Source organism: Humulus lupulus, chromosome 3 (assembly GCF_963169125.1).
Source record: "Humulus lupulus chromosome 3, drHumLupu1.1, whole genome shotgun sequence".
Lineage (NCBI taxonomy): Eukaryota > Viridiplantae > Streptophyta > Magnoliopsida > Rosales > Cannabaceae > Humulus > Humulus lupulus.
The window spans coordinates 161161796-161187889 of NC_084795.1; the positions used below are offsets into that span (position 1 = coordinate 161161796).

General features: G+C 34.5%; 1 protein-coding gene across 1 annotated transcript; it reads left to right on the forward strand.

The window, feature by feature from the left end:
- The first annotated feature begins 335 nt into the window (after positions 1-335).
- On the forward strand, positions 336-2157 carry LOC133825182 (zinc finger CCCH domain-containing protein 43-like). Its single transcript, XM_062258162.1, has 4 exons — positions 336-380; positions 655-746; positions 936-1308; positions 1810-2157. Exons 1-4 carry the CDS (start codon positions 336-338, stop codon positions 1912-1914), a joined length of 615 nt encoding a protein of 204 aa, XP_062114146.1. The 3' UTR covers positions 1915-2157.
- The last annotated feature ends 23937 nt before the right edge of the window (positions 2158-26094 follow it).

The following is a 26094-nucleotide window of genomic DNA, read 5'->3' on the forward strand; positions in this document are numbered from 1 at the left end:
TTCTACAAGCGACATGGTATCTTGAAGAGCTTTTAATCAGTCTCCCACCCACAAGCCAACAGGTACACTACACCAAATACCGCTTTCCATAACATATGAATATAATAGTTTTGAAAAAGTACTATGATACATCAAATAATAAAATAATAGGTGGGAAAAAAAATTGGCGGTAACAAATTTTGGAGCCCGCGTATTAGTAAAGATATCTTCTACTTTTTACTTTTTTATTTGCCTCTAATTTTTTATTTCCAAACTCTAAACAATTTTCTATCGCCTACCATCATCAACTGTGTTTCCAAGGCAAAAATTGTTCGACTCATACAATCTGATCAACCATGGCGGCGGCTAACGCTCCGATCGCCATGAGGGAGGCCCTTACGGTCAGTTATTTCACTCTTAGCTTATTTATCACCTTTATTTATTTATTATTATTCTCATTTTGTTTGGTTCGATTAGCTTAAGCTCAATTTGGAATTACAGTCGTATTAACTGAAATATATTAATCTAAATTTACCGATTATCTACAATCAAATTCGATTCCTTTCTTTATATCGTGTTATACCTTAGCTCGATTTCTCAATTGGAATGCTTTTCGAGTACTGAGACACTTCCGACCATCCCTCAAGTGATACCCAGTTATATTTTCTGTATCAGCCACCGTCTTCCTCTTCTTCTTCTTCTAATAACAATGGTGATCCCGATCTTGAAACTTTTGATCTTGGTCATGGGGCGGTCGAGAAGAGGAGGTAAGCGGAGCTTTTATTCATCAAGAGCTTGCGAGTTGGAATTGAAGGAGAACGAGGAAGAGTCAGTTCTGAAACCAGATTTGGAGGAGAAGAAAGAAGAAAAAGACGAAGAAAAGAAGAAGAGAAGGATGAGCAAAAGGTTGTTGACAGGGATTTGAGTGGGGAAGAAATGGGGAGCTGAAATGGAAGTGATGATGGAAATGAGAATGTGAATGAGGATGGGTATGGGTATGGGTATGGGAATGGGAGTGAGAACGAGAATGAAAATGAGGATGAGGATGAGGATGAAGATGAGGATAGGAAGAGAGAAGTAGAAGAGAACGATGATGAAGATGGTGGAGTGGGAGAGAATAAGAGTGGAAATGAGACTGAAAATGGGAGTAAAGTAAATAATGGTAGTGGTGAGATGGATAAGAAGAACGGGTATGGTGGTGGTATTCGAAAGTATCAGTATCCAGTGAGGCCTGAAGCTGAAGATTGCTCATTTTACCTCAAGACTGGAACGTGTAAGTTTGGATCCAATTGCAAGTTTAATCACCCAGTTAGAAAAAGAAGCAATCAGGTATTTTTTTTCTTCTTCTTCTTCTAATTCTTCAATTCTTACCCATATAATTTTATATCAATACTTCACCACAAAATGAAGTTGTTTATGTATGCGTTGTCTTTATCTTTGGTGGTCTTTATCTATTTAGTGTCTTTTTTTCTTTCACCTTTTTCGATATTTGTATCTATATATATGATGTACTTCTTTGTTGGGTTGTGTTATTGTTGGTGGGTTTTGTTGGGGGAATTTTGCTGGTTATGGATAACATTAGAGACACTCGTTTTGCTGTATTGTTTGCTCTTGGCATGGAGAAAGGAAGCTAGTTATCCCAATTAAAGTATATATGCTAACTTTTGGAGGAATAGTATCTTTCCTGCCTTCTGGACTTGATACTTTCGTTGCAGCTGAAATATGTTTATTATTCATAAGAAAATAGTTTCTTTGGGAAAATAATTCTTTTTCTTTTTCAATTGTATTCACTTATCTTGTGTTTTTCATTTTTAAATTATCGTTTTGAAGGGTGCTAAGGAGAAAGTAAAAGAAAGGGAAGAGTTCACAGAAAATCTTGGGCAGTCAGAATGCAAGGTTTTTATAATTACAACAATTCTAGATATTATAATTTGATCTTTTTCTCTTGTTTGGTGAATTTTTTCATTTGATTCATTCTGATTATTTGAATGTTAAAAGTTATATATTATAAGATTTCAGGAGATTTTTTTACTCTCTTTTAATACCACATATTTGACTGCAATGTGTCTTTTGGACTAATAATAGATTTATGGTGCTATAAAATCTTGAGCTTCTTGCAGTATAATTTGAGGTGAGGGGGATGTAAATTTGGAAAAGCGTGTAAATATAACCACACTAGAGGAAAGACTTTTGCAGCACCATTAGCGCCAGTTCTAGAGTTTAACTTTGTTGGTCTTCCAATCCGAGTAGTATAACATCATTGTTATGTCTATATTTTAACCTTTCAACATATAAATGCTGCAATAGTTGCTTGTGGTCATCTTATGTGGTTTATATCGCAGGGTGAGAAAGAATGTCCATATTACATGCGAACCAGGGAGGCAATGTTACTCTTGGCAATGGATGAGGTGGAGAATCGATTTATGGTGCTAAATTTGCAGATGAAAACTTTAAACTAAAACACATTGGACCAGGGAAGTTAAAAAGGCCTTCTCCTTGACCCATTTCTTCTTTTATTCTAAAATGGTGATTGTTCAAAAGATAACCCAAAACCCCAGGAACTTCTTATTATCATTACTAAAATTTCTCTTTATGTTCACCATTAGGAATTATATCAATGGGAAATGTTGGACCAGACACTAATGGTTCCCAATTCTTCATTACTACTGTCAAGACCAACTGGTAAGTGGTAACTAACTGTGTTTATAATTGTTAAAGCATCGTGTTTTGGCTCCAAATGGAGTGAACCCCTAGAGACCTTGAAGGAAACGGTACGGAGCTACCAGTTCCGGTAGTCTTTCTTTTCAGTTTACTCTTATATCTTTGGTATTTTAGGGCTCTTTTGTTGTAGCTTCTATTTTATTTTTGATAATTGTATGTGGGTTTTTCTGTTAATTGATTTGGGTTCACCTTGAAATTTCTATGTTCTATTTTCAATAGGGATAGTCAGTAATATTTCTTATTGTATCATTAATACTTGGTTTGTTGTGACCAAAAACTTTTCTAATTATCATCTTGATACTAAGTTGAAATTTTCTAGGTTGCCAAGGACTTGTGTTCCTACCTAAACATCTTTAAAAAAATCCTCCTTGCTTCCCATTCTAGTTGGTATATTTCTGCTTTGATTTTCTAGTTGGGAATTGAGATCTCTTACTTTCATTATTTATGGAAATCCCATGCTTTTTGTATAGAGAAGAAATGCTAATATACATGTTTTTGCCTTGCTTTTTAACCTGTTTATGCTTTAGCCAGCCATGGGTAATGTTTCATGAGCAATTTTTTCTTCAAATTATCTCTCTATGATTTCTAGCAAGAAGCTAATTGGCTATTTCAATTGCAAAATGTTTTATTAAAACTACTGTTAAGATTCTCCCTTCTTGAGATGATTTGAGAAAAAATCAACTTTAAACAATTTGTAATCATAACATGTTATCGGCATTGATATCTGTTCCCTTTTTCTGATGGAGATAGCATAGATTTGTTTATTTATTCAAAGTTGTACTATTTCATTGTTATAAGATTAGTTTATTGGTTAATGATTGGTATGTGTATATATGAGGTGGCTTCTCTTTGCAACTCATATCTACGTGTTTTTTCATTAATACAAGTTTCGTTAAAAAGAAAAATGATGTGGCTTCTCCTTTTTTTTTTTGCTGGAGGATGGGACTTTTCTTTTATGGTGTTCTTTTTTACTTATTTCTTGATCCTGCAGAGTCAAACATGTGATCGTAACTTCAATTTTCTTGGTTCGTGGTGCGATGACAATAACGTGGATTTGTGATACCGTCTCGGAATCTGGATTTGGTACTGGTCTTGACATGTTGGATGCATCATATGTGTTGTAACACTAGTTTTATTACTATTCCAGTCAACTTCATATCCGTGTACCATCTGATGCATATTTATTTATTTCAGGTCAAGGATCAAGTCTAATTATATGTGTTGGAATACTGATGGGCTACACAGAAATGTTGCACAATATGTTGTCTCGGCAGTCAGGCATGTGACTTGATGGACTAAATGCTGCTAAGATAATTTACTATGCATTGTATGATGGAAATTAATGTAACAGATTCATAAAACTTTCAAAATTAAACATACAAAAGTAGAAACCTCAAGACACAATACACTTAGAAAAGTAATTTTATCAAGTAGATGCCTCCATTCCTTTTGGGATGGATCGTGATTCTAAGCTAATTGTGCCATTTTAGTATTCTTTAAGCCTTAAATTCTAGAAGTTAACAAAAAAGAAATAGATAGTAAGATAATCATCTCAAAGTTGTAGACTACCCATTAGTTAATTATTGATATCAACTTATGTGTGACTGCAACAAACATGTAATAAACCCATTAGATTTCAAGATAGCGTAGTGAGCACGAACACCTGTGAAATAGTAAAATGCAGTTAGTTATTTGATACAACGTCATGCCTGTGTGTTACTATATTTGTGACATTTATAAAACTTAAGGACTAGTGAACTTGTTGAGTTAAGCATTTCAATATTTGTTGCAAGAAGTATTATGAGCTGGGGTCCATATGTACTATATTTGCTGGGTGTGTTTTACCCTTGTCACTATGTGGGCAGTTGTGGTAACTGAAGGTTGCAGGAAAGTAAAGCTGCAATACTATGGTTTTAAACTTGCATCGGCTGCTAGGTAATACTCATTCACTACTTAGATTTTTGGTCCTTCATATATTCAGCAAGTTATGCATGTCTCAACTGCAGTTATAATTCCTTTTTCCCAAATATACGCGATATATTAGCAAGATAATTATATGCTGTTGCATGTTGGTTGGTAATTAACTTATATGGGTTTAGAAGCTATTTTCACTACATATTGGAGCTTACTGACTTTATTTTGCTCACAGAGATGACTCTGTAGTCACTGAAGTGGAGCCTTATATTCCTTTTAATATCAACCAAGCAGGAATGCAGCCTGTTCTTACCACTAATTATCTGTTGGCCGTCCCCAGCATTCTTACAAGGTTCTATTAACTTTTGGCTGGAAGTCATCTGTTTCTTTAGATCTTCATATATAGATATCCAAGAATTTCAATTAAAATTGATTTTTACCCCAGATTATTTAATTTGCTAAAATCTTTGTAACACTTGATTAGAAACAACCAAATATATTAATAAAGGACCCTATATATAAATTACTTATAGAACTAGTTCTCAGAGTAAGTCTAAAACAAAAAGAAAGAGTAGCCCAAAAAGTGGAAAAACCAATATGAACAAAGTTCATCCATCAAGAAATACTGCAGTTAGACCTAGTGTTGAAGATAAACCAAAGTCACAATTTTCACAGCTCTGAAGTAGGAAACTTAGCTGTTTTAAGTTTTCTGATGCTATATTTGCTGTTCTGAGTTTACTTTGATGGATTTTATGTTTTGATTTAAGGATTTGCTTTGAACATTTGGTTGTGGACATTTAGTTTTGAAGTAATCTTCAAACATTGTAGTGAATTTGCTGTTTTGACTTTATTTGAATTCACCACTTGGTTTAGAATTTGATTAACCTATCTGCTTCCTTCAACCCCATTTAAAAAAAAAAAAACCTTATTGAAAGTCAGGCAAAAAAAAGAAAGAAAATGAGATAATGATTGAGACAAAATCTAAAAAGAAAATCTAAATCATTAATAATTTATAAAAAGGAATCAATAAAACTTAATCATTACTCAAAGGAATATCTGGTTACATATGTAGCATAAAATTACAATAACCCAAATCCAAATATAAAATTACAATATCTGGTTACATATATCTATATCTGTCTCTCACACAATTTCAATGAATGTAATCTGCAATATTTTATTTTCTTTAATTAGATTGGGTCTAATTTTATTATTGCATATCTAGTTAGAAATCTAAATTATTTTTAACAATTATGGCCTGCAATGACACTAATCATTTATATTATCATGGTTTTTATTCCAATCAGTATATTGTGCTTTGCATTTTGTATAATAAAAATAATTTTTATACATTTTTTATCTATAAAAGTAATCATGATAAGTTTTAGTTAATTTAACCATGTATATTTTAAGAATCATTCCATAGTAATATCATAGAACTTAGAGAATTCAGCCTACTTTTGGACAGTCCAACCTCTCATTATCGCTTCTTGAGTAAGATTTTTTATTTTTGGTTTCTGTAAAGTTTTTCAATTTGTAGATTTTTTTTTTTAGATTTTTTATTAATCTTATGACTTCCAACACTTTGGTTTTGAGGGTACTGATAGAGTGGCTATTAAGCATGTGAACAATTGAATTCATAGATGGTCTATCAGCTACATTTTCTTGCACGTACAACAACCCAATGTACAGATTGTATACATGAATGGTGTAACAAGAAAGGGAATACAATCTATGCAATATGTCTTCATGTAAGAATTCAAATGATTTAGATTTCTCTGTTTTTGAAACTTCTTTTTTCGGGTCATTTTTTTTGTATATGTATTTCAGAAAACTCAATTGGGTCTATCTTCTATTCTAGTTTTGAATTGATCGAACTAGGTTGTCATCATTTTAAGTTTGTTCGTGATTTTGGACGCCTCAAAATTTATGTTTTTGCTCAACTTTTCTTTTATGTTTACAAGAATTACTTTATATGCTTTCTTTGGGGGCTGATTTTCCCATGACTTTTTTTAGTACTTACACATTATTCTTGGAATATTTTAAATTTCTAATATGAAAGTTTCTAATAATAACAATATTATATATGCATAATTATGAACCAGGATACCCAGCACCTCCAAAATTTATCCTCTAATTGAAGCAGCAGTGACCATTAGGTACACAAATTTCAACTACTAAAAATGGTTTAGTCATTTTATTTTTCACTTTTTCGAGCAAAAAGGTAGCTTTAAATTTAAACATTAAGCTAAAAGAAGCTCTCATAGAAAGCATGTTGTAGAGTAATTTGCAATGATTTTTTAGAATGATTTCTTTGGAAATTTATGAACCTAATTGAGATAAAAGTACCAGTCAATTACTTGGAAAAAGATAGTATCAGGCAGCTCGAATAAAAGTGGAATTGGATATTATTGGCTTTAACAACAGATACAAGTTCACACATCCTTTTTATGGCATTCAATACTTTTAAGTTATGCTGAACCTTTATGATTAGTAATTAATTCTTATTCTTATTGTTGCATAGTGTTCCTGTACAAACTAGGCAAACACCACCCCTTTTGCAGTATTTTGGTACTCTCTTGACTAGAGGAAAGCTTAATGCTTTCGAGTCATTGGAACTATCATGTCTTGTTGTGAACCAGAACAAGAATAATTTGTTGGAAAATTGGCTAGCAGATGACAAATTAGAATGCAGCGAGGAGCTAGGAGATCTTGTGAAGGTTAGCATTATGGAATTTGTTAATTACACAGTCCTGTGTTTCTTTTCTCTTGGCAATAATTTAGTTGTTTACTTCAAATAATTCCTATGTCATGTTGTTTATGGTATATCTTAGTTTCTTTTTAATTATTTAATTATTTAGGTTTCTTCCTCCAGCAATGGATGTGAGATTCTAACTAGTCTAGTATTGGTTATCTGAAAATCTCATCTTCTCAAGCTTTAATTTTTTTTTTTTTTTTAATTCATTTTGGTATCTTAGTAGTGATTTAATTTCTGCTATGTTTTTTGGTATCTGAAAAGAAAGTGCATATGAAAATGTTGCATACCAGGCATTTGATTATAATTCTCAAAGAATCTAAATTATCATTTGGATTTGGGATTTGATTTTAAATTGGTAAGTACTGTTATTATATTTTCAACTTTGGGTACGGGAAAAACTGAACCATTTTCTTGTGTTTATTAAGGGTTTTTTGAACTCACTCAATATTTAACTCTCTCAAAGTCCTGCTCGCAACATGTATTTTTTGGCTGGTTTGTGTTGGTGTTGTAGCTTGTTGCAGTAATTAGCTAGAAAAGGAAAGTCAGACTTGTTCTGTTCTGCTTCTAGTTTTATTAATGTTGTTATGTCTACCATTTCTCTTGCTTCTGATGGTACATTTAGGTTTGCTTCTGATGTTGTACTTCCTTTGATAATTCTAGATATGTATGTGCTTTGGTTTCCTATGTTTTTATAGCTTCTTTCACTGCTGCAATTTTCAACTTTTATGTTGGATGACTAATTATAATTAATGTTTAGTAAACTCAAAATTGTTTTTTTGAAGTATGGGATCCAGGAATAGTTTAGGTTAGTGATAGACTTGATAACTTAAGAAAATTTAGTGATTTTTTTATGAGAACTTTGGTATGTTGATATTTAGTATATATTAGCTATAGTATATAACTTTAGTGGGGAACGTATCAACACATGCATCAGACCAAATAATCAATACTCACAGGAACACATTGAAATTTATGTATTAATTAAATAATTTTTTTTAATTTTCTTTTGGTTGGTTTTGTAGAATTACTAAATACTAATTATGTATTTTAAGTTTGGGTTATGAAAGTCAAATGTTGAAGTTGCATTGGATGCTAAATGAATTGAGACAGTTGGCAGGGGCTATAATTTAATTACGCTTGTTCTCTTGCTTTTAATTTAATTTCTTATCCTTTGTGGGTTTAGCTTCTATAAATATATATGTACATCTTTGTGCCTATTGATTGTCTATAGTCTGATTACTTTGAAGAAATAAGAATTTCTATTTAATGACACATTTGGTATATATATTGTTATTAGCTTGTTGTTGCCTCGTCTGTTTGGGAGTATTTCATGGCATAAATTGCATGTATAGACACTGCGAGATTGAAAGACTTAACTGGTTGTGAGTTTAGGCACCTAAGGGATGGCTTGTACTAGTTGGCTAAAAGCTAATTTAATCACACGTATGCCCAGCTAGCTATTAGTTACCAATTCTCTCTTTTATTTTGTTTATGTTTTTCTATATGTTTGTGTGAATATAGTGGTTTGATCTGAAAGATTTTTTTTCTTATTTTCTGTTTGATTTTTAGTATCTAGCTTCTGTTCTGCTTCTACTTCTGGGGGTCTCTACTATTGGAGTACCAAGCTTGCTGGCCCAAAATGGTCACCATTAGCTTCATGGATAACTGGCTAGTATGTAATAATATTATTTTTCTAACTGTTAACTTGGGAAAATGTCTTTCTTCAATTTTTTCTAGTTGACTGTTTATACTCTGGCTTGGAGCTTTTAGAGTTTCATTTGGGGTCTAAGACTGTAATGCCTGTACAGTACAAAGTCACCATTAGTAAGTATAGCACATACTTTAATCTTAGCACTAGACCTTATATATATATAATTTAGTTAAATGAGTTAGTTTAGTTAAGTTATTGAGAGTAATTTTGAGCTTAGTACTGGACCTTATATGCCTAAATTAGTTGAAATAGATAGATTATTTAAGTATAGAACTGTATCTTACTTTTCTTGATTCTTCTTTGTGGCATGTATATATTGGTGCCACCTGTATTATGTATTCATTCAATTCAATACTATTTCATTTTCTTTCATAATATGGTATCAGAGAATTAAACTATTCTAGCTTCATTTATCTCCTATACTTTAAAAAGACAAGGTTCAAACTTGTATCTTAGGCATGTCTTTGACTAAATGAGATGTTCTTCATTGGAGATCATCACGTATAGATTTGTAAACTTGATTAGAACAAATTTTAAGGAGCTAGGGTCTAGTATATCCTATATCGGGTCAAAAAGACTGATTTTTAACACAAAATAACTGTGCCAAATCCATCTTTTTGAAATAACATCCTCTGCGAATATGTATCACTGTTTTGTAATTACTTGTTAGTGCCCAAATAACTTAAGGTCTAGAGTTTAGTACCTGTTTGAGCTCCATATTCTATTACACCTCTCCTTTAAATAAGATATGAGATTCGATGGATCTACCCTAGAAATAATAGTATCATTCTAAATGCTTTAGTAACTCAAATCTCCCAAACTTTTAACATGCTGTCTCAGTAATTAAGCACGTGAACCAGAGATGTCTTTAGGGTGAAATTGAAGCCCCTTTAACCTGAAAATGTTAATGTTTGTTTACTATAATATGTATCTATTCATTGTGTGATAGCAGTATTTTGAATTTTGAAGTATGTTCACCTGGTATTGCTTGCTTAGGTCTTATATTGTATGCAATTTTATTATGTGATTCATATTACTTAATTTTTTTAAGCATATACCTTATCTTTTATCTGCTATTGCAGGAGAAAAATGTCTCTTTCTCCATCAATTGGAGGCTAAAAGGATACTTAATTTTGAAGGCTTTGTGTTGGGTAGTTGTAGAATATTTTGTGCTGAAAGTAGTAACTTTTCAATATGTTGAATATTTAAGACTACTTGAATACTTAAAGAACATTTTGTTGTTGATGACAGTGTTGAATGTTTTAAACTAATTTGTGGATTGTAAATACAATGTTGAATGTTTTTACTTTTTGTTATTTAAAAATCAAGTTCATTTGATGATGCTAGTATATATTAGAAAGTTAATTTTAATTATATAAAAAAAATTAAAATATAATAGATTAAATTAGTGTTATATAAATGAATATATAATGAGAATTTAAACTTATCTAAATATTAAAATAATACGAAAATTATGTTATAATATCTATTACAATAACACTTTTTATGTAAAAAAAATTGTTATGCAAACTTGATTATATAACACAAATAATGTGTTATACTAAAGTGTAGTATAACACAAAAAATGTGTTATACTAAAGTGTAGTATAACACAAATTTATAAGTACTGAAATGTGTTATACAATCGACTATTAATAATATAATTATTCACTTGTCTATTTATTAAAATAACACAGAAAGTGTGTTATCGTTGACAGTATAATAACACATCTGTATAACAATGATAATGTGTTATGTAAAGTACCCTGACCTACGATAACAGAGTCGGTCTTAACACATCAAAAAGTGTTATGATATGTTTTGATAACACATTTTTTGTGTTATTAAAAACATTTTTTCTTGTAGTGATAGGTTGAAGCTGTTAACAAAACTCTGAAGGACACAATAAAGAAAAGGCTCGAAGAAGTAAAGGGAGTGTGGCCAGAGCAATTTCCAGAAGGACTCTGGTCGTATACAACATCTCACCAAACAACAACATGCCATAAACCATTTTCCTTAGCCTATGGGTATGAAGCTATGTTACCCGTTGAGTTAGATCCACCATCGCATAGAAGGTTGACATACAACTAGAGCACGAATAACAAATTATTAATGGAGTCTTTGGACTTGGTCAATGAAAGGCACGAGCAGGCTCAACTATGAGTTGCAGCTTACCAACAAAAGGTCGCTCGATATTTTAACTCTAAAATACGCAAAAGAAAGTTTGACGTGGGAGATTTGGTACTTAGAATAGTTTTTCTTAAAACTCGTGATTAGGATGCTGGAGTACTTAGACCAAACTGGGAAAGGCCGTATCAGATTGAAGAAATCCTTCAAACTGGGAAAGTTCATACAAACTTTCTTTCATCAATGGAGACCTCGTTCCTCGCTATTGGAATGGAGAACACCTCAACAAGTATTATCAATGAACAATTATTTTTAAATATTTGGCTTGTATTAATTTTACTTCTTACAAGTTTTTGAACAAGGGCTGGTCAGTTCGATGACCGATCGCTTATAAGTGTAAGATCAAGTTTTTATCAATCGTACTAACACGAATCTTGTCCATTTTATTATGAGAAATAAAAGGAACGATGGGCAGCCAGTTATTCTTGCCAATTATTGTATTTCTTACAAGTATTTGCTCATTACGTGTGTTGTTTTTCTATATTATAGTTGAGTGTTTATAAGTACACGAGGAGTAATGTTCGAACAGGTATTGGTCAATGGCAAGTGACCAAGAACCTTATACTCCTCGATCACTTGGGGGAATATAAGATATTATGCAAGCAAAGCATATGCATATGCATATCATAAACATATGTAAACACAAGAGGAAATTAGGGAAAGCATACTACGACACTTAGAGTATTTTGGAAATTTTTTAGTTAATTTTGTGAAATATTAATAAAGTGATATGCTAAGTTTGGTCATACGAGCAGATGTTATAATGGAAATAATAATGTGCAACTGTTATAATATAAAAATGAAATGTCTTTACACCATGATCAATTACTGCTCGGATGTAATTAAAAATATTAAAAGATAAATAAAACTGCCTTAGGCAGGAAATTGTCTCAACACCACAAACAAGCTATTTAGGTGTTTTGGTTACATAAATAAATATATTTATAATGCAGTGGCTTCTTCTTCGGCACCATATATGCCCGTCGCCATGGAGATTTCAGGAGATTAATGGGCACTGCACTTGGCAAGTTTAGCTTGTTTTACCCTCTCGGGAAGGTAATCAAAATTTTCATCTTGATTAATCTTCTAGAACATGTAAAAGCAGTTGAAGGTGGCTCCTCGAAACCTCTCCAAGTTTTTTAAATTTTCTCCTCGCAGCTTGGTTGCCTCTTTATAGTTGGTATCAGAGGCTTCCTTGAATTTGTCCTTAGCCGTAATAGCCTTAGCCAGATCCTATTGGCTTTTCTTCAGCTCCTCAGTAAAACCAATAGCTTTGTCTTCAGCTGCCTTAACCTTAGCCTCCCATGCCTTGATCTCCTCAGCATGAATTAAATCAACCTCCTCTACACGGCGCGAGCTGTTGTTCATGGTCAGAATTCCCTGCGAACTGTGGAAAAATGAAGCTGCTAAAGCTAATCAAATGAAATGTTGTTGACTAAAATACAATATAGAAGAAACTTACAATAAGGACTTCATTGAACCCACGATCAAGGACTGTAGGGTCTAATAATTTTACTTAGCTAAATATTAGTAGCTTGTTCTGTAGTATTTTAGTTTTCATGGTTATTGGTTCAAGCTGAGATTTAGTTGGAAACTCATAGAGATAGTTATGAATTTTATAAGTTTATCCTATAGTTTAGAAATATTAATTTTGTCATAAGGTTTGTCACATGTATGTTTATTAAGCATTTAAGGATTTTAGATGAATAAATTAATAAAGGATAAACCTAGCAAGTCTAGCACATTCCCTCAGTTGTTAGGATCTCGTACTACGCAGTCAAAGTTGTTTAAAAAAACTTCAAGTGTGTTGAAAGTGTGCAAAAATGTGTTTGATATATCAGCGTAAGCCGTTATATCGCAGCTATAGGGGCCGATATGCTGCCTATGTTGATATGGAAAACACGTCGACTTTGCAAGAATGAAACCACAGAGCCTCGGGAATATGGGGGAGGCGATATATCGCCTATAGGGGGCAATATATTGGCTCCACAAGCATATTTTCAAAGTCCGCAGAATCCGAGCTAGAAACAGCCCTCAACAACTTGGACTTGCTCTTGTATGATTTTGACTGAGTTCTGGGCATCTATTGAGCTGAAAATTCAAATTTTATTCATATTAAAAGGATTTAGTTTCACCCCTTGAACTCTGTAAGTAGGACCCTTCAGTCAGCCATTTGCATCATCATTCAAGCACTTCTCAGAGCCTCCAAGCTGCTAATGTCGTTGTAGAGAGAAACACTAGGGTTTTGGGGTTAAAAGCTTTAAAATCTAAGCTTTTCTAAACACTTAGGAAGTAAGCTAGAGTGTGATTTCGGTATTGATGTGTAGATCAAAGTTCTAAGCTATCTAAGGTACTTTTATCCTCAAGTTTAGTTCATTATAGTTCCTTTTATTCTTTTCATTTTCTTCCAAATCCTAACTTGTTATAATGGCTTTTGCTTGGGTGTTTGATTTCCTTTGAAGCATAAGTTTTTTTGTAAGTTCTTATCTTGATGGTTTAGATCTTCTCTTCATCTTCTTTTCTTTAGGAAACTTATGATTTTTTTACTGTTTGTTTTTATTAGTTTCTAATCCCGCACTTGTCTCCAATACCCCAGTTTTTAGTTAGGAAAATAAGTTAGATCTTATGTGTTATGTATGTATGTATGTATGTATGTATGTAGTCGCTTGGGAAATATGGTTGCTTAGATAGCAAATAAGCAAATCCTGATTTTTTTTTATCATTATCGTAGACTATAGTTATGACTAAACCTACCTCTAAATAGTAGTAAGAGGACCTAGATGGTTTCCATCATATACTATATTTGTGTTTAAACCTACCTGTAAATAGTAGCAAGAGGACCTAGATGGTTTCTATCACATACTACGATAATGAGTTAATGACCATTAATATTGTAGTCTTATGTTTTTTTATTTATGTTTTTACGTCTTATGAATTATGATATGCTTTAGTAGTTTTTCGTTATTGGTCATTAGGCTCATTCCTTTTTTTTTAGATTGTGCAGGTAAATGAGCATGGAAGGCGGGACCGATTCATGGCGGCTTTGGCATGTGTATTGGGAGAGGACTAAACGAATGCATTGATGGGAACGATCGATGATGATGTTTATGTTTTGAGTCTTTTTAATTACGTATTTATGATTTTCCGCATTTAGTATTTGAACAATAAAAATAAAGGTTTTGTTTTCTTTATGTTTTTATGTAATAACAATGGGATCGCGTATTTTCGATTTTCTAATAAAGATCTATTATTTTATGTATGAATTTGAAATTAATAATTATGTCTTAGTAGTTTTAATGGTCTGAGGTCTTTAAGTTAGTCGGGTCATTACAGTTGGTACCAGAGCCATGGTTCATATGCATGAAATTCTCCTTGATACACACACAAAAGCTCTGAATCTAACTGCCAATGTAAGTGTTTATGTAATGAATATTATGTTTATGTTAAAAATCTAATGTTTTTTTTCATTATGTTTTCATTCAAAATGAACAGAGTTTTGACCTATCATGATATTCGAGCCATTAAGGCATTGAAAAAGGTTAGATATCCAAGGGATACAATAGGAGTGTTAGAATGAATCACTCAAAGATTGGTCATATTTCACAAGGAGATAGTTCACCTTCAAATCGCTACGCAAATTATGATGAGAGTAATGGAACAATATGTCCTAGTAATTAGGCTTTTTAAGGATTTTCCTTCTGTAGTTTCAAAATTGAAAGAATTATGGGAGACTATGATGATCAAGATGATTTACCGGTAGCCATGAGATATTATTTTCTTATACTTAGGTTTACCTATAGGTGTGAGTTTCAATTCACCAATGAGCAAAAGCATAATATCCTAATGAATATACCCTGTGGTAGTTTCGAGGCTTATGATATTGATGATTGTGTGGAAATAACCGATGATATGCTAGATGAAGGGTCAGATGTAGAAGATCCTGATTTTTAGAAATTTTACCCTAGTTATTATTAGTATAGTTTCTTTATTTATTGAATTATTGTTGTAATAAGTGAAAATATTTTTCCAAATGAATAAAGTTGTTATTTTTTTATGGCATGTATGAGTTTGATTTTTTTTACAATCATAATTAATTTAGAATAAATTCAATAAATAATGGCTGAGTTCAGCATGGGTGGATACAAATCAATGAAGCAGGTTTTCCATTGAGAGTTTAGGGAGCCATAGTAGTGGAGACGATTTTACTCATCCCAACCCTCCCTCAATATGGTTAACTTTGGAACAGCAACAAGTTTCGATCTTGAGAATTAAGTCATATAGGGTGGTTGGAAACAAACTTAGAAAATAATAAAGATGGCTTACATAATTTTTCATAAGAAATCATAACTAATAGGTCTGAGTTATGTTTTCTTAGACTAAGTTTTGCCTTAGAAACTATTAGGGTAAGTTCTAACTTGTTTTTTTGACTGTTAGAACTTTGCTGAAGATGTCGCTACGAAGGTTTGCACACACGAACGGCAATGCCCCCAACATCGTCAACGAGACTCACGAGGCCCCTCCAGTCCGACGAAAGGGAATGCGTTCCACCACTGTTGCTACCAATAGAAATGCACCACCTCCGGTTGACAACAACGCTGAGATTATCTGGTTATGGCAACAAGTAGAAGAACTACTGCAGCAACAACATCAATAACCTCAGCCACAGCCTCAATTACAACTTCAGCTGCAACCTCAGTCGCAGCCAGCAGCTCAAGCACCCCAGCAAGGGCAGAATGGATGATATTAGTATGGGGGATGGCTGATGGCAAACTACGTGCCTCATCTAGCTCAGTTAACAGAGCCATTCTATGAGAGTTTCCGTAAGAAACACACTCCAAATTTTGAAGGGACAATTGAACCATTTGAGGTTGAAGAATGGCTCAGTAATGTAGAGCCGATTCTAGCACACATGAACCTCGGCAAAGCGGATCACATATCCTGAGTTTCCTCTCTACTAAAAAAGGATGCCAAAATCTCATGGGATTTGGTACAACAGACTCATGATATCACCACCATGACTTGGGCGAGATTTGTGGAGTTGTTTCACAAAAAGTACTACAATTCGGTAGTCGTCGCTATGAGGGTGGAAGAGTTTGCCAGTCTGAAACAGGGCAATTTGATGGTAGTGGAGTACGCTCGACATTTTGATCGGCTAGCCAAGTTTGTACCAGAGTTGGTCCCGAACGACTACTTAAGGGTAACCAAGTTCACCAAGGACTCAGACCCAAGATTGAATTAGGGGTCAAGCTTGCAAACCCTGGAACCACTTCTTATGCTGATGTTCTAGAAATGGCAATAGAGGTGGAAAGGCTCCAAGATTGTTCTAGCTAGGGTCTTCGCCTTGACCCAGGGAGAAGCCGAAACTAGTAATAAAGTGGTCACACGTCAGCTTCCTATCATTGATATTATCTCATCTCTCAAATTTAAGAGCATGATATAGAAAGGATGTCACACATTCTGAGTAAGCGTCATGGATGTGGCACAAGAAACACCATTAAAGGTTATAGACCTTCGCACTATAAAGGAATTTCCAGAGATATTTCCTGACGACTTACCAAGGTTACCCCCTACTCAGGAAATTGACTTCACAATCAAACTAGTACCGGGAACCGAGCCTATCTTAAAGGCACCATACTGAATGTCACCTATCGAACTAAAGGAGTTGAAAATGCAGTTACAAGAGCTCTTTGACTTGGGATTCATTAGACCGATCCATTTTCCATGGGGGGCACTGATTCTATTTATGTAGAAGATGGATGGAAGTATGCGGATGAATATTGATTACCGTGAGCTTAAAAAGGTGACACTTAAGAACAATTACACGCTACCCCAGATCGATGACTTATTTGATCAACTCCAAGGAGCGACTGTATTTTCAAAGATTGATCTACGGTCCAGTTATCACCAGCTCAAGGTAAGGGAAGAGGATATACCAAACACAACTTTTAGGACTCGATACAGACATTACGTGTTCCTAGTTATGTCTTTTGGTCTTACCAACGCTCCAGCCGCATTTATGGACTTAATGAATCGGGTCTTCATGGATTACATGGAAAAATTCTTCGTCGTATTCATTGACGATATATTGGTCTACGCCATGGACAAAGTTGAGAATGAGGAACATTTAAGACTGGCCATGCTGCGACTAAAGAAGTGTCAACTTTATGCCAAATTCAAGAAAGTTGAATTTTGGCTATCACAAGTAGCGTTTCTCGGCCACATAGTATCCAAAGATGGAGTCGCAGTAGACCTAACTAAGGTAGAGGCTGTGAAGGATTGGCCAAGACTTAAGAATGCATCGGAGGTTAGAAGTTTTCTCGGGCTAGTAGACTGTGTGCTGATGCAAAATGACAAGGTGATAGCCTACGCCTCAAGGAAGCTGAAGGAATACGAGCAACGCTATCCAACACACGATATGGAGTTGGCAACGGTGGTCTTCACCCTGAAAATGTGGCGCCACTATATTTATGTAGAATGGTGTGAGATTTATATGGACCACAAGAGTTTAAAATATTTCTTCACGCAGAAGGAACTGAATATGAGGCAGCGAAGGTGGTTGGAACTAGTAAAGGACTATGACTATGAAATCCTATACCACCCAGGAAATGCAAATGTATTTGTAGATGCATTAAGTCGAAAGAGTTAAGGAAATCTGGCAATAATATTTGGAATGGAAAAGCTACTACAGCAAGAGCTGATTAGTGTCGGGATAGAAATAGTCACGGGTCAACTGGCTAACTTGTCCATCCAGTCATGTTTACTAGATGATATAAGGATCGTGCAAGGGCATGATAATACATTATTACCGTATATGGCTGCAGTGAAAGAAGGCAAGATTACAGATTTCTCTATATCAGGACAAGGGTTCTTAAGATATAAGGGTCAAGTATGCATGTCGAATGACCATGGAATTAAGATGAAGATTTTAGAAGAGGCACACACTACCCGATACTCTGTTCACTCGAGGTCGACAAAGATGACTCACGACCTTAAGGCACTATATTGGTGGCTAGACATGAAGAAAGACTTAGCAGAGTATGTGTCCAAATGCCTAATATGCCTACAAGTAAAGGTGGAACTTCAGCGACCCGCAGGCTTATTGCAACCGCTTGGTATACTGGAATGGGAGTGGGAATACATAGCCATGGACTTCGTGATAGGATTACCACGAACAAGTAAGCAATACGACTCAGCTTGGGTTGTGGTGGATAGACTCACAAAGTCATCTCACTTCCTGCCTGTCAAGACTACATACACTGCGGACCAGTACGCAGACATTTATGTTTGAGAAATTGTAGGACTGCATGGAATCCCTAAGACCATAGTATTCGATAGAGGATTGGTGTTTACATCGAGATTTTGGGGAAGCTTGCAGCAAGCCATGGGTACGAAGCTAAGTCTCAGTATGCCATTTCATCCACAGACCGACGAACAGTCCGAGCGTACCATACAAATTTTAGAAGATATGTTTTGTGCTTGTGTACTAGACTTCGGAGGATCATGGAGTAAGTAATTAACACTTATAGAGTTCTCTTACAATGATAGCTACCATGCAACTATCTGTATGACACCCTATGAGCTACTTTGTGGAAGGAAATGTCGGTCACCGTTACATTGGGATGAGGTAGGAGAAAGACAACTTCTTGGACCGAAGGATGTTAGAGGGGCTCAAGACGCAGTGGAACTGATTAAAAAGTGTATGCTCACTCCTCAAAGTCGACAAAATAGTTATGCAGATGCCAAGCAACAAGATGTCGAATTCAAAGTCGGAGATCAAGTCTTCTTAAGAATATCTCCTATGAAAGGAGTGAAGAAATTTGGGAAGAAAGGCAAACTTAGTCCTTGGTTTATAGGTCCTTTTGAGTTATTGGACAAGGTGGGACCAATATCGTATAGATTAGCCCTGCCGCCAGCTCTAGTAGATAGCCACAATGTGTTTCACATCTCGATGTTGCATAGATATGTGTCAGACCCATTACACGTTCTTAAGTATGATACGTTAGCACTTCAGAAAGACCTGAGTTATGAGGAATGACCAGTTAGCATCCTACAAAAGGGGGTGAAGGAAATACGGTCTAAGAGTATTCCAATAGTCAGGGTCTTATGGAGTAATAGTACAGAATAGGAGGCAACATGGGAGTTGGAGGAAGACATATGAGCACGGTATCCAGAATTGTTTGGTAAGTAATTTTCAGGGACAAAATTCTTTTAAGTAGGGGAGAATTGTAGCGTCTCAGAATTTTACTTAGCTAGATAGTAGTAGCTTGTACTGTAGTATTTTAGTTTTTGTGGTTATTGGTTCAAGCCGGGATTTAATTGGAAACTCATAGAGATAGTTATGGACTTTATAAGTTTAGCCTATAGCTGATCCTAGAAATATTATCTATCATAACCTAAGGTTTAGATAGAAAAATTAAGAATGTGACACTTGTCACATGTATGTTTATTAAGGATTTAAGGATTTTAGATGAATAAATTAATAAATGATAAACCTAGGAAGTCTAGAACCTTCCCTCAGCTGTTAGGATCTCATACTACTCAGTAAAAGTTGCTTAAACAAACTTCAAGTGTGTTGAAAGTGTGCAAAAATGTGTTTGATAGATCAGCATAAGCCGATATATCACATATATAGGGGTCAATATATTAGCCTATGTTGATATGGAAAATACGTCGACTTCACACGAACAAAACCACAGAGCCTCGAGAATATGGGGGAGGCGATATATCGCCTATAGGGGGCAATATATCGGCTCCACAAACATATTCTGACAGTCCATGAATTCCGAGCTACAAATATCCCTCAACAACTTGGACTTGCTCTTGAATGATTTTGACCGAGTTCTGGGCATTTGTTGAGTAGAAAATTCAATTTTTATTCATTTTAAAAGGACTTTTTTTTTACTCTTTGGAATCTATAAATAGGACCCTTCACTCATCCATTTGCATCATCATTCAAGCACTTCTCAGAGCCTCCAAGCTGATAATGTCATTCTAGAGAGAAACACTAGGGGTTTGGAGTTAAAAGATTTCAAATCTAAGCTTTTATAAACACTTGGGAAGTAAGCTAGACTGTGATTTTGGTATTGAGGTGTAGATCGATGTTCTAAGCTATCTATGGTACTTTTATCCTCAAGTTTATTTCATTATAGTTCCTCTTATTCTTTTCATTTTCTTCCAAATCCTAACTTGTTATAATGGCTTTTGGTTAGGTGTTTGATTTCCTTTGAAACATAAGGTTTTCGGTAAGTTCTTATCTTGATGGTGTAGATCTTCTCTTCATCTTCTTTTCTTTATGAAACTTATGATTTTCTTACTGTTTGGCTTTAGGAGTTTTAATCTCGCACTTGTCTCCAATACCCTGGTTTTTAGTCAGGAAAATAAGTTAGATTTTATGTGTTATGTATGTATGTATGTATGTATGTATGTATGTATGTATGTTGTTATTATGTTTGTATTGAAGCAAATCCTGAGATTTTTATCATTATTGTAGACAATAGTTATGACTAAACCTACCTCTAAATAGTAGTAAGAGGACCTAGATGGTTTCTGTCATATACTATATTTTTGTTTAAACCTACCTCTAAATAGTAGTAAGAGGACCTAGATGGTTTCTATCATGTACTATGATAACGAGTTAATGGTCATTAATATTGTAGTCTTATGTTTTATGATTTATGCTTTTACGTCTTATGATTTATGATATGCTGATTTATGATATGCTTTTGTAGTTGTTCCTTACTTGTCATTACTCTCATTCCTTTTTATTTAGATTGTGCAGGTAAATGAGCATGGAAGGTGGGACAGATTCATGGTGGCTTTGACATTTGTATTGTGAGCGGACTAAATCAATGGACTGATGGGAACAATCGATGATGACGTTTATGTTTTGAGTCTTTTTAATTATGTATTTATGATTTTCCACATTTAATATTTGAACAATTAAAATAAAGGTTTTGTTTTCTTTTGTGTTTGTATGTAATAGCAATGGGATCCCGTATTTTGGATTTTATAATAAAGATCTATTATTTTATGTATGAATTCGAAAGTAATAGTTATGTCTTAGTAGTTTTAATGGTCTGAGGTCTTTAAGTTATTCAGATCATTACAAGGACCTAGTTGGGTTTCAGTGAAGGGAGACAGACAAAGGCCTCCTGGCTGCGCGATGCGTGGCTAGTTTCTGCAGTTTGTTTTTTGTTGAGCTATAAGCATTGCTCAGAAATTCTGCTGCCAAAGATCCCCCTGTTTGGTTGTTGGAAGCCCAAGTGCGAGGAGTAGAGGGAGCTGTAGTTGATCTAGAAGGAATAGGAGCTGGGGGTCCTATATTCAAGCACTTTTTCTTGAAGGTTCCTTGCTGGCTTCTCCAGAATTTCTTCTGCTTGAGTTCTTCTTGCTCGCTGGTGTGCCTCTAGAGGCGGAAATGTCGATTGCTTCGTAAGATTGCATGACTACAAAAACAAAAACAAACGAGCAGATTCATGGTGGTAGAAATGGAAAAGCCCTGTGTTGTTTTGATTGGGGTTGGATTTGAGATCGAACAAATAGTTGATCTCATGAGGGGTAGGTACAGGCCATATTTTGTTGTTGTATAGGATATAGAGTGTTGAGAGTACTCTATATCCATTGGGAGTTATTTGGAAAGGGGTGACCTCGAAATAATTGGCCACCCGCAGAAAAAGTCATGCAAGGACAAGATTGACCCCGCTTCTATGTGATACCTCGACAAGGCGTTGTAGGCGCCTCCGGGCACGTTTTCCCTCTGGTCAGGTGTAGGTTTGTATAAAGTAATCCCAGGAAGTCCGTACTTCTTGGGATACTTGGCCACTATCCTGGTCGATAGGATGCTTGGAGGGGCGATGTACCAGGCTACCTCCGCTCGAGGGCCATCACGTGGACAAGCTTTAGGATGGATATCTGGTGGTGAAAATTTTAAAGGTTTAGGATCGTTTGAAGGACCCTCGGTGTTGGCTGGTAGGAGAGGCTGCAAGCTAGTTGGTAGGAAAGTTTGTGGGTTTTCTTTTTCTATGAGCGATGTGTTTGACAAGGCCCATATTCAGTTGGTTCTGTGAAGGATTGTGAGGAGGACAGGTCGTAGGGTTTGGGTGTGAGGTTAGAGGCTCTGAAAAAGGCAGAGAAGGTTGTCCTTAATCCTCAAATAGCAAAGCGAGAAGATCATCGTCTATTGGTCTCTCACCTCCCCAAGGATCATGCATGAATATCTGAGAGAGGAAAGGGAAAGTTAGAATCTACGAGCAATAGATAGAAAAAGAAGAAAAGCAAGGATAACGTTGCTCGTGTATAGAAGTTAAGCTTTTATACGACCAGTAGCATCCTGATAAAAGCACAAGAAACATGCGATCAGGGTGGAAAAATGGATCAAAAAGCAAATTTGAAAAAAAAAAATTTCAACTCCGAAAACTGGCGGGAAAAACCATGTTTTTCCAAAATACCCACAATTGAATTTTTACTTCGCTTTTGGACCCGAAATCAGTGTAAGTACACCATAAACATTGTTTTATGCATAATGTTGCATGCAACACCTATCTTTATCCTAATGTTCCTATGTAAGTTGGCCTAAACCCAATTACCCAAAAATTTCTCAAGAACAATATAAACTCAGTAGTGAAAACTTGTAAATAAAAGGCAAAATACATGAAATCTACTTTAAAAGTACGAGGATGGGATCAGAAACTTACTTGGAATGCGAATTGCAGAAGAAATCATGAAATTTTTGCTCAAAGTTGTTCAAAGAGGTCTCGGATCGCACTGAAATGTCTGAGGTTCTTGGAGGTTTTTTCTGAGTGTTCTTGAAGAGAGAGAGAATGATCGTGTAAAAATGGAATAAAAGGAGAGGAGTATTTATAATGGCCAAGGGTATTTGTTGTGTAATGATGAGATTTGAGGGAGTTTGCATGGAAAATAGAAATAACCATCTAATCGTTTTTGGGAAACTGTAAAGGTCATGATTACTTGCCTTTTGGAGAAAGTAAGTAGTTGGATGTCACAGGTCAGCTGAAAAGCTGGCTGAATAAGTTGATCAAATGATCATCGCATTAAAATAAACTAGGGGGAAAATGTTTACTCAAAATATTTGCATGATGACGTGGAACGGTCGAGGCGCATGTGGATAGCACATGACTTATTATTGCTAGAGAACCAATCGACCAACGATCAGGTAGTAAAAGGAAAATTAAGCTGCTCGATGGGCGCAAGAAATATGGTGAACAGTAAGGAAGAAAATGTGCTGACATATGCGACTAGATCTGATCGTAGGAACAGAGCTAGAAGTCAAATGTAGTTATGAGTCGGATATTTCAAAGATATTTGACTCTCTTTATATGTAAATGTCATTATTTCTATTATTATTCAAGTACGCTTGTAACAAAAATTGAACATGGTCCATATGCCCATATGTACATCTTGGAGCCTATAAATAGGATTCAGGGGATTCATTGAGAGAAGGCAATAATTTGTATTTAGAGAGAACAAGTGTTTTTATACACGACTTTTGTATTCCACTTTGGAGCTTGTGAAACTTAGTGAACCTTAGTTTGCTGATTGCAGGTTTCAGAGTTTACATCAATAAAATCACTAATTGGACGTAGGTTATTACCAATCTCTGGGGCCGAACCACTATTAAATCTTTGTGTTGTTTTAATTCTTTCATTCGGCTTATTAATTTTTATCGTTTTTAGTGACCCGTGTCATTGACATAATCTCTAGTCAACAGGATCTTTCGATTCACTCCTTAAGGTTTCTTAGTATAATGAGGCTAGTTACTTTTTTTTTAGAGATTCAATATCATGAATGGCTGGGAACATCATTTACAATATTGGAATCCATACTTTCCTAACGGATCGAATATTGGTTCCCTTAAGGGTTAATTATGGAACTGAATAGTTATTAAGCTCAAATCTATAATTTGATTATAGATTAATTATTCGCTATTGAATTAATGGTAGTTAAGGAACAAGAGGTAATTATAAGGGTAAAGTGGTAATTTTGACCAGCTTTAATTAACGAACCAATAATTGGAGGATAGAACTACATTTACTGATGTTGATGCAGTTTTTTGCCAACAGTGTATTGAGAATTAATAAGGCCGATTAGTGCTTAATAGTAAACCGTAATGAAAAATAATATGAATTCACTCAAGAACTCAGAACTTTTGCATGGTTTAGTGGTTAAAATCTACCTAGTCCACGAGTCAATATTATTGCAGTTTCTCTCTATTTTGGCAGAGTTTTGGTATTACAGAATAATGGTCTCTTTTTCTTGTCCAATATTCCCATTATTTATAAGGGAATTCTATGGACAGCTTTGGGTAACCACGTGAGTCAATCACGCATTTACATAATGATTACATTTAATATAAATAATTCTCATTTATATTGGGATATGATTTGATAATAGATTAAACAGGTTCCCGCTATCTCGAATAATAAATATGATAGCCTGGTCATAAATAAACGTATAGTGGGATTCCAAGTCTCTGGGGATCTACGGGTATGCAATATACTAGAATTACCACGAGCTAGATATCTCCTCCAAGCTCGTGCTTCGACAACTATTTAAAATTACAAGCTCGCGCTTCCCATCCATTGCATCCTTAGTTCAGGATAAACTCAGGATGCCTTACACCACGTATGACCACTATGAATCTCGAGTTGTCCACGTGGATAATAAGAAGACATCCTTCTCCTTGGCTATTTCTCCGTATATTTATCTACCAGTTGTATCCGAGCTGAGTGCATGGACTCGTGCTAAAATCACGGGACAACAATTGATTATATCAATGTACTAAAAAGAAAACTTTGTAAATAAAATTTTATAAATACGTAAAGTGCAATTCAATATTTATAGTGGAATAATCATGGAATAAATAAATAAAATTATTGAATTAAAGATTTTAATTAATAATATCGTTTAATGGAGGTTCGTATTATAGATCCATGGTCCCTGGATCACCTCTGTCCTACACTGTCAAGGGTGAGGATGTCACAAGGCAGATTTATAGAGAAAATGGCTAAATTGGAAAGGAATTAATTTTCTAGGGCAGGGAAATAATTACGGGAAATTGATTAACTGTGAATTAATTAATTAACTATTTAGTTTTTATTTTAAAGCATTTATGTTAAAATAAATATTAATCATGTTTGTATTAATATTTGTGAGAGTTTAATTATTATCTTATTATAAGATAATTTATTTAAAACTGATTGTTTTTAAGATAAAGTTAATTTTGAATTAACTAATATTTATTTTGGGATAAATATCTTGTCTTAAAATTAATTAAATAAAAAAAATGAGAGAATCAGGGATAGATGTACAGTGGTGCCACATGTAGGTATTGTTATATTATTTTATAATATAATGTAATATTATATTATTTTATTATATAATTTTTTAGATTAAATAAATGTGACAAAGAGTGTCACATATTGTAGCATATAATAGAGAGTTACAAATATTTAGATGTATTTGAATATCCAAATATGTGACATATTTGGTGTCACAAATTTGTAACTTCCAAATATTGCCCATTATTGTGCATATTTGTTGTTACACAATATTGAGATAAATTTCTTAAAGCCATATGTGAAATGGTTGTTAGAGATATAATTTTAACTCCAATAATGTGTTTTGGGGTTTAAAAAATCAATTGGGAGTGTATTGGAACCGTTTCGAAAAACAGCACATTTTTGTATGCTAAAATTGGTCAGTGGCCGCGGCCTGGGGAACAGAGGCCAGTGGCAGTGGCCACTGATGTTCGTGGCCGCAGCCACAGGTGATTTACTTACCAACTATTTTCAGTTTTTTTCCAACC

What these genes read in the sequence shown, in the direction of transcription:
- LOC133825182 (XM_062258162.1), top strand. Translation starts at nt 336, where the DNA reads ATGGCGGCGGCTAACGCTCCGATCGCCATGAGGGAGGCCCTTACG. An exon ending in GGGGCGGTCGAGAAGAGGAG is followed by an intron (nt 747 to 935) that starts GTAAGCGGAGCT and finishes CTGAAATGGAAG; the next exon opens with TGATGATGGAAATGAGAATG. An exon ending in TTAGAAAAAGAAGCAATCAG is followed by an intron (nt 1,309 to 1,809) that starts GTATTTTTTTTC and finishes ATCGTTTTGAAG; the next exon opens with GGTGCTAAGGAGAAAGTAAA.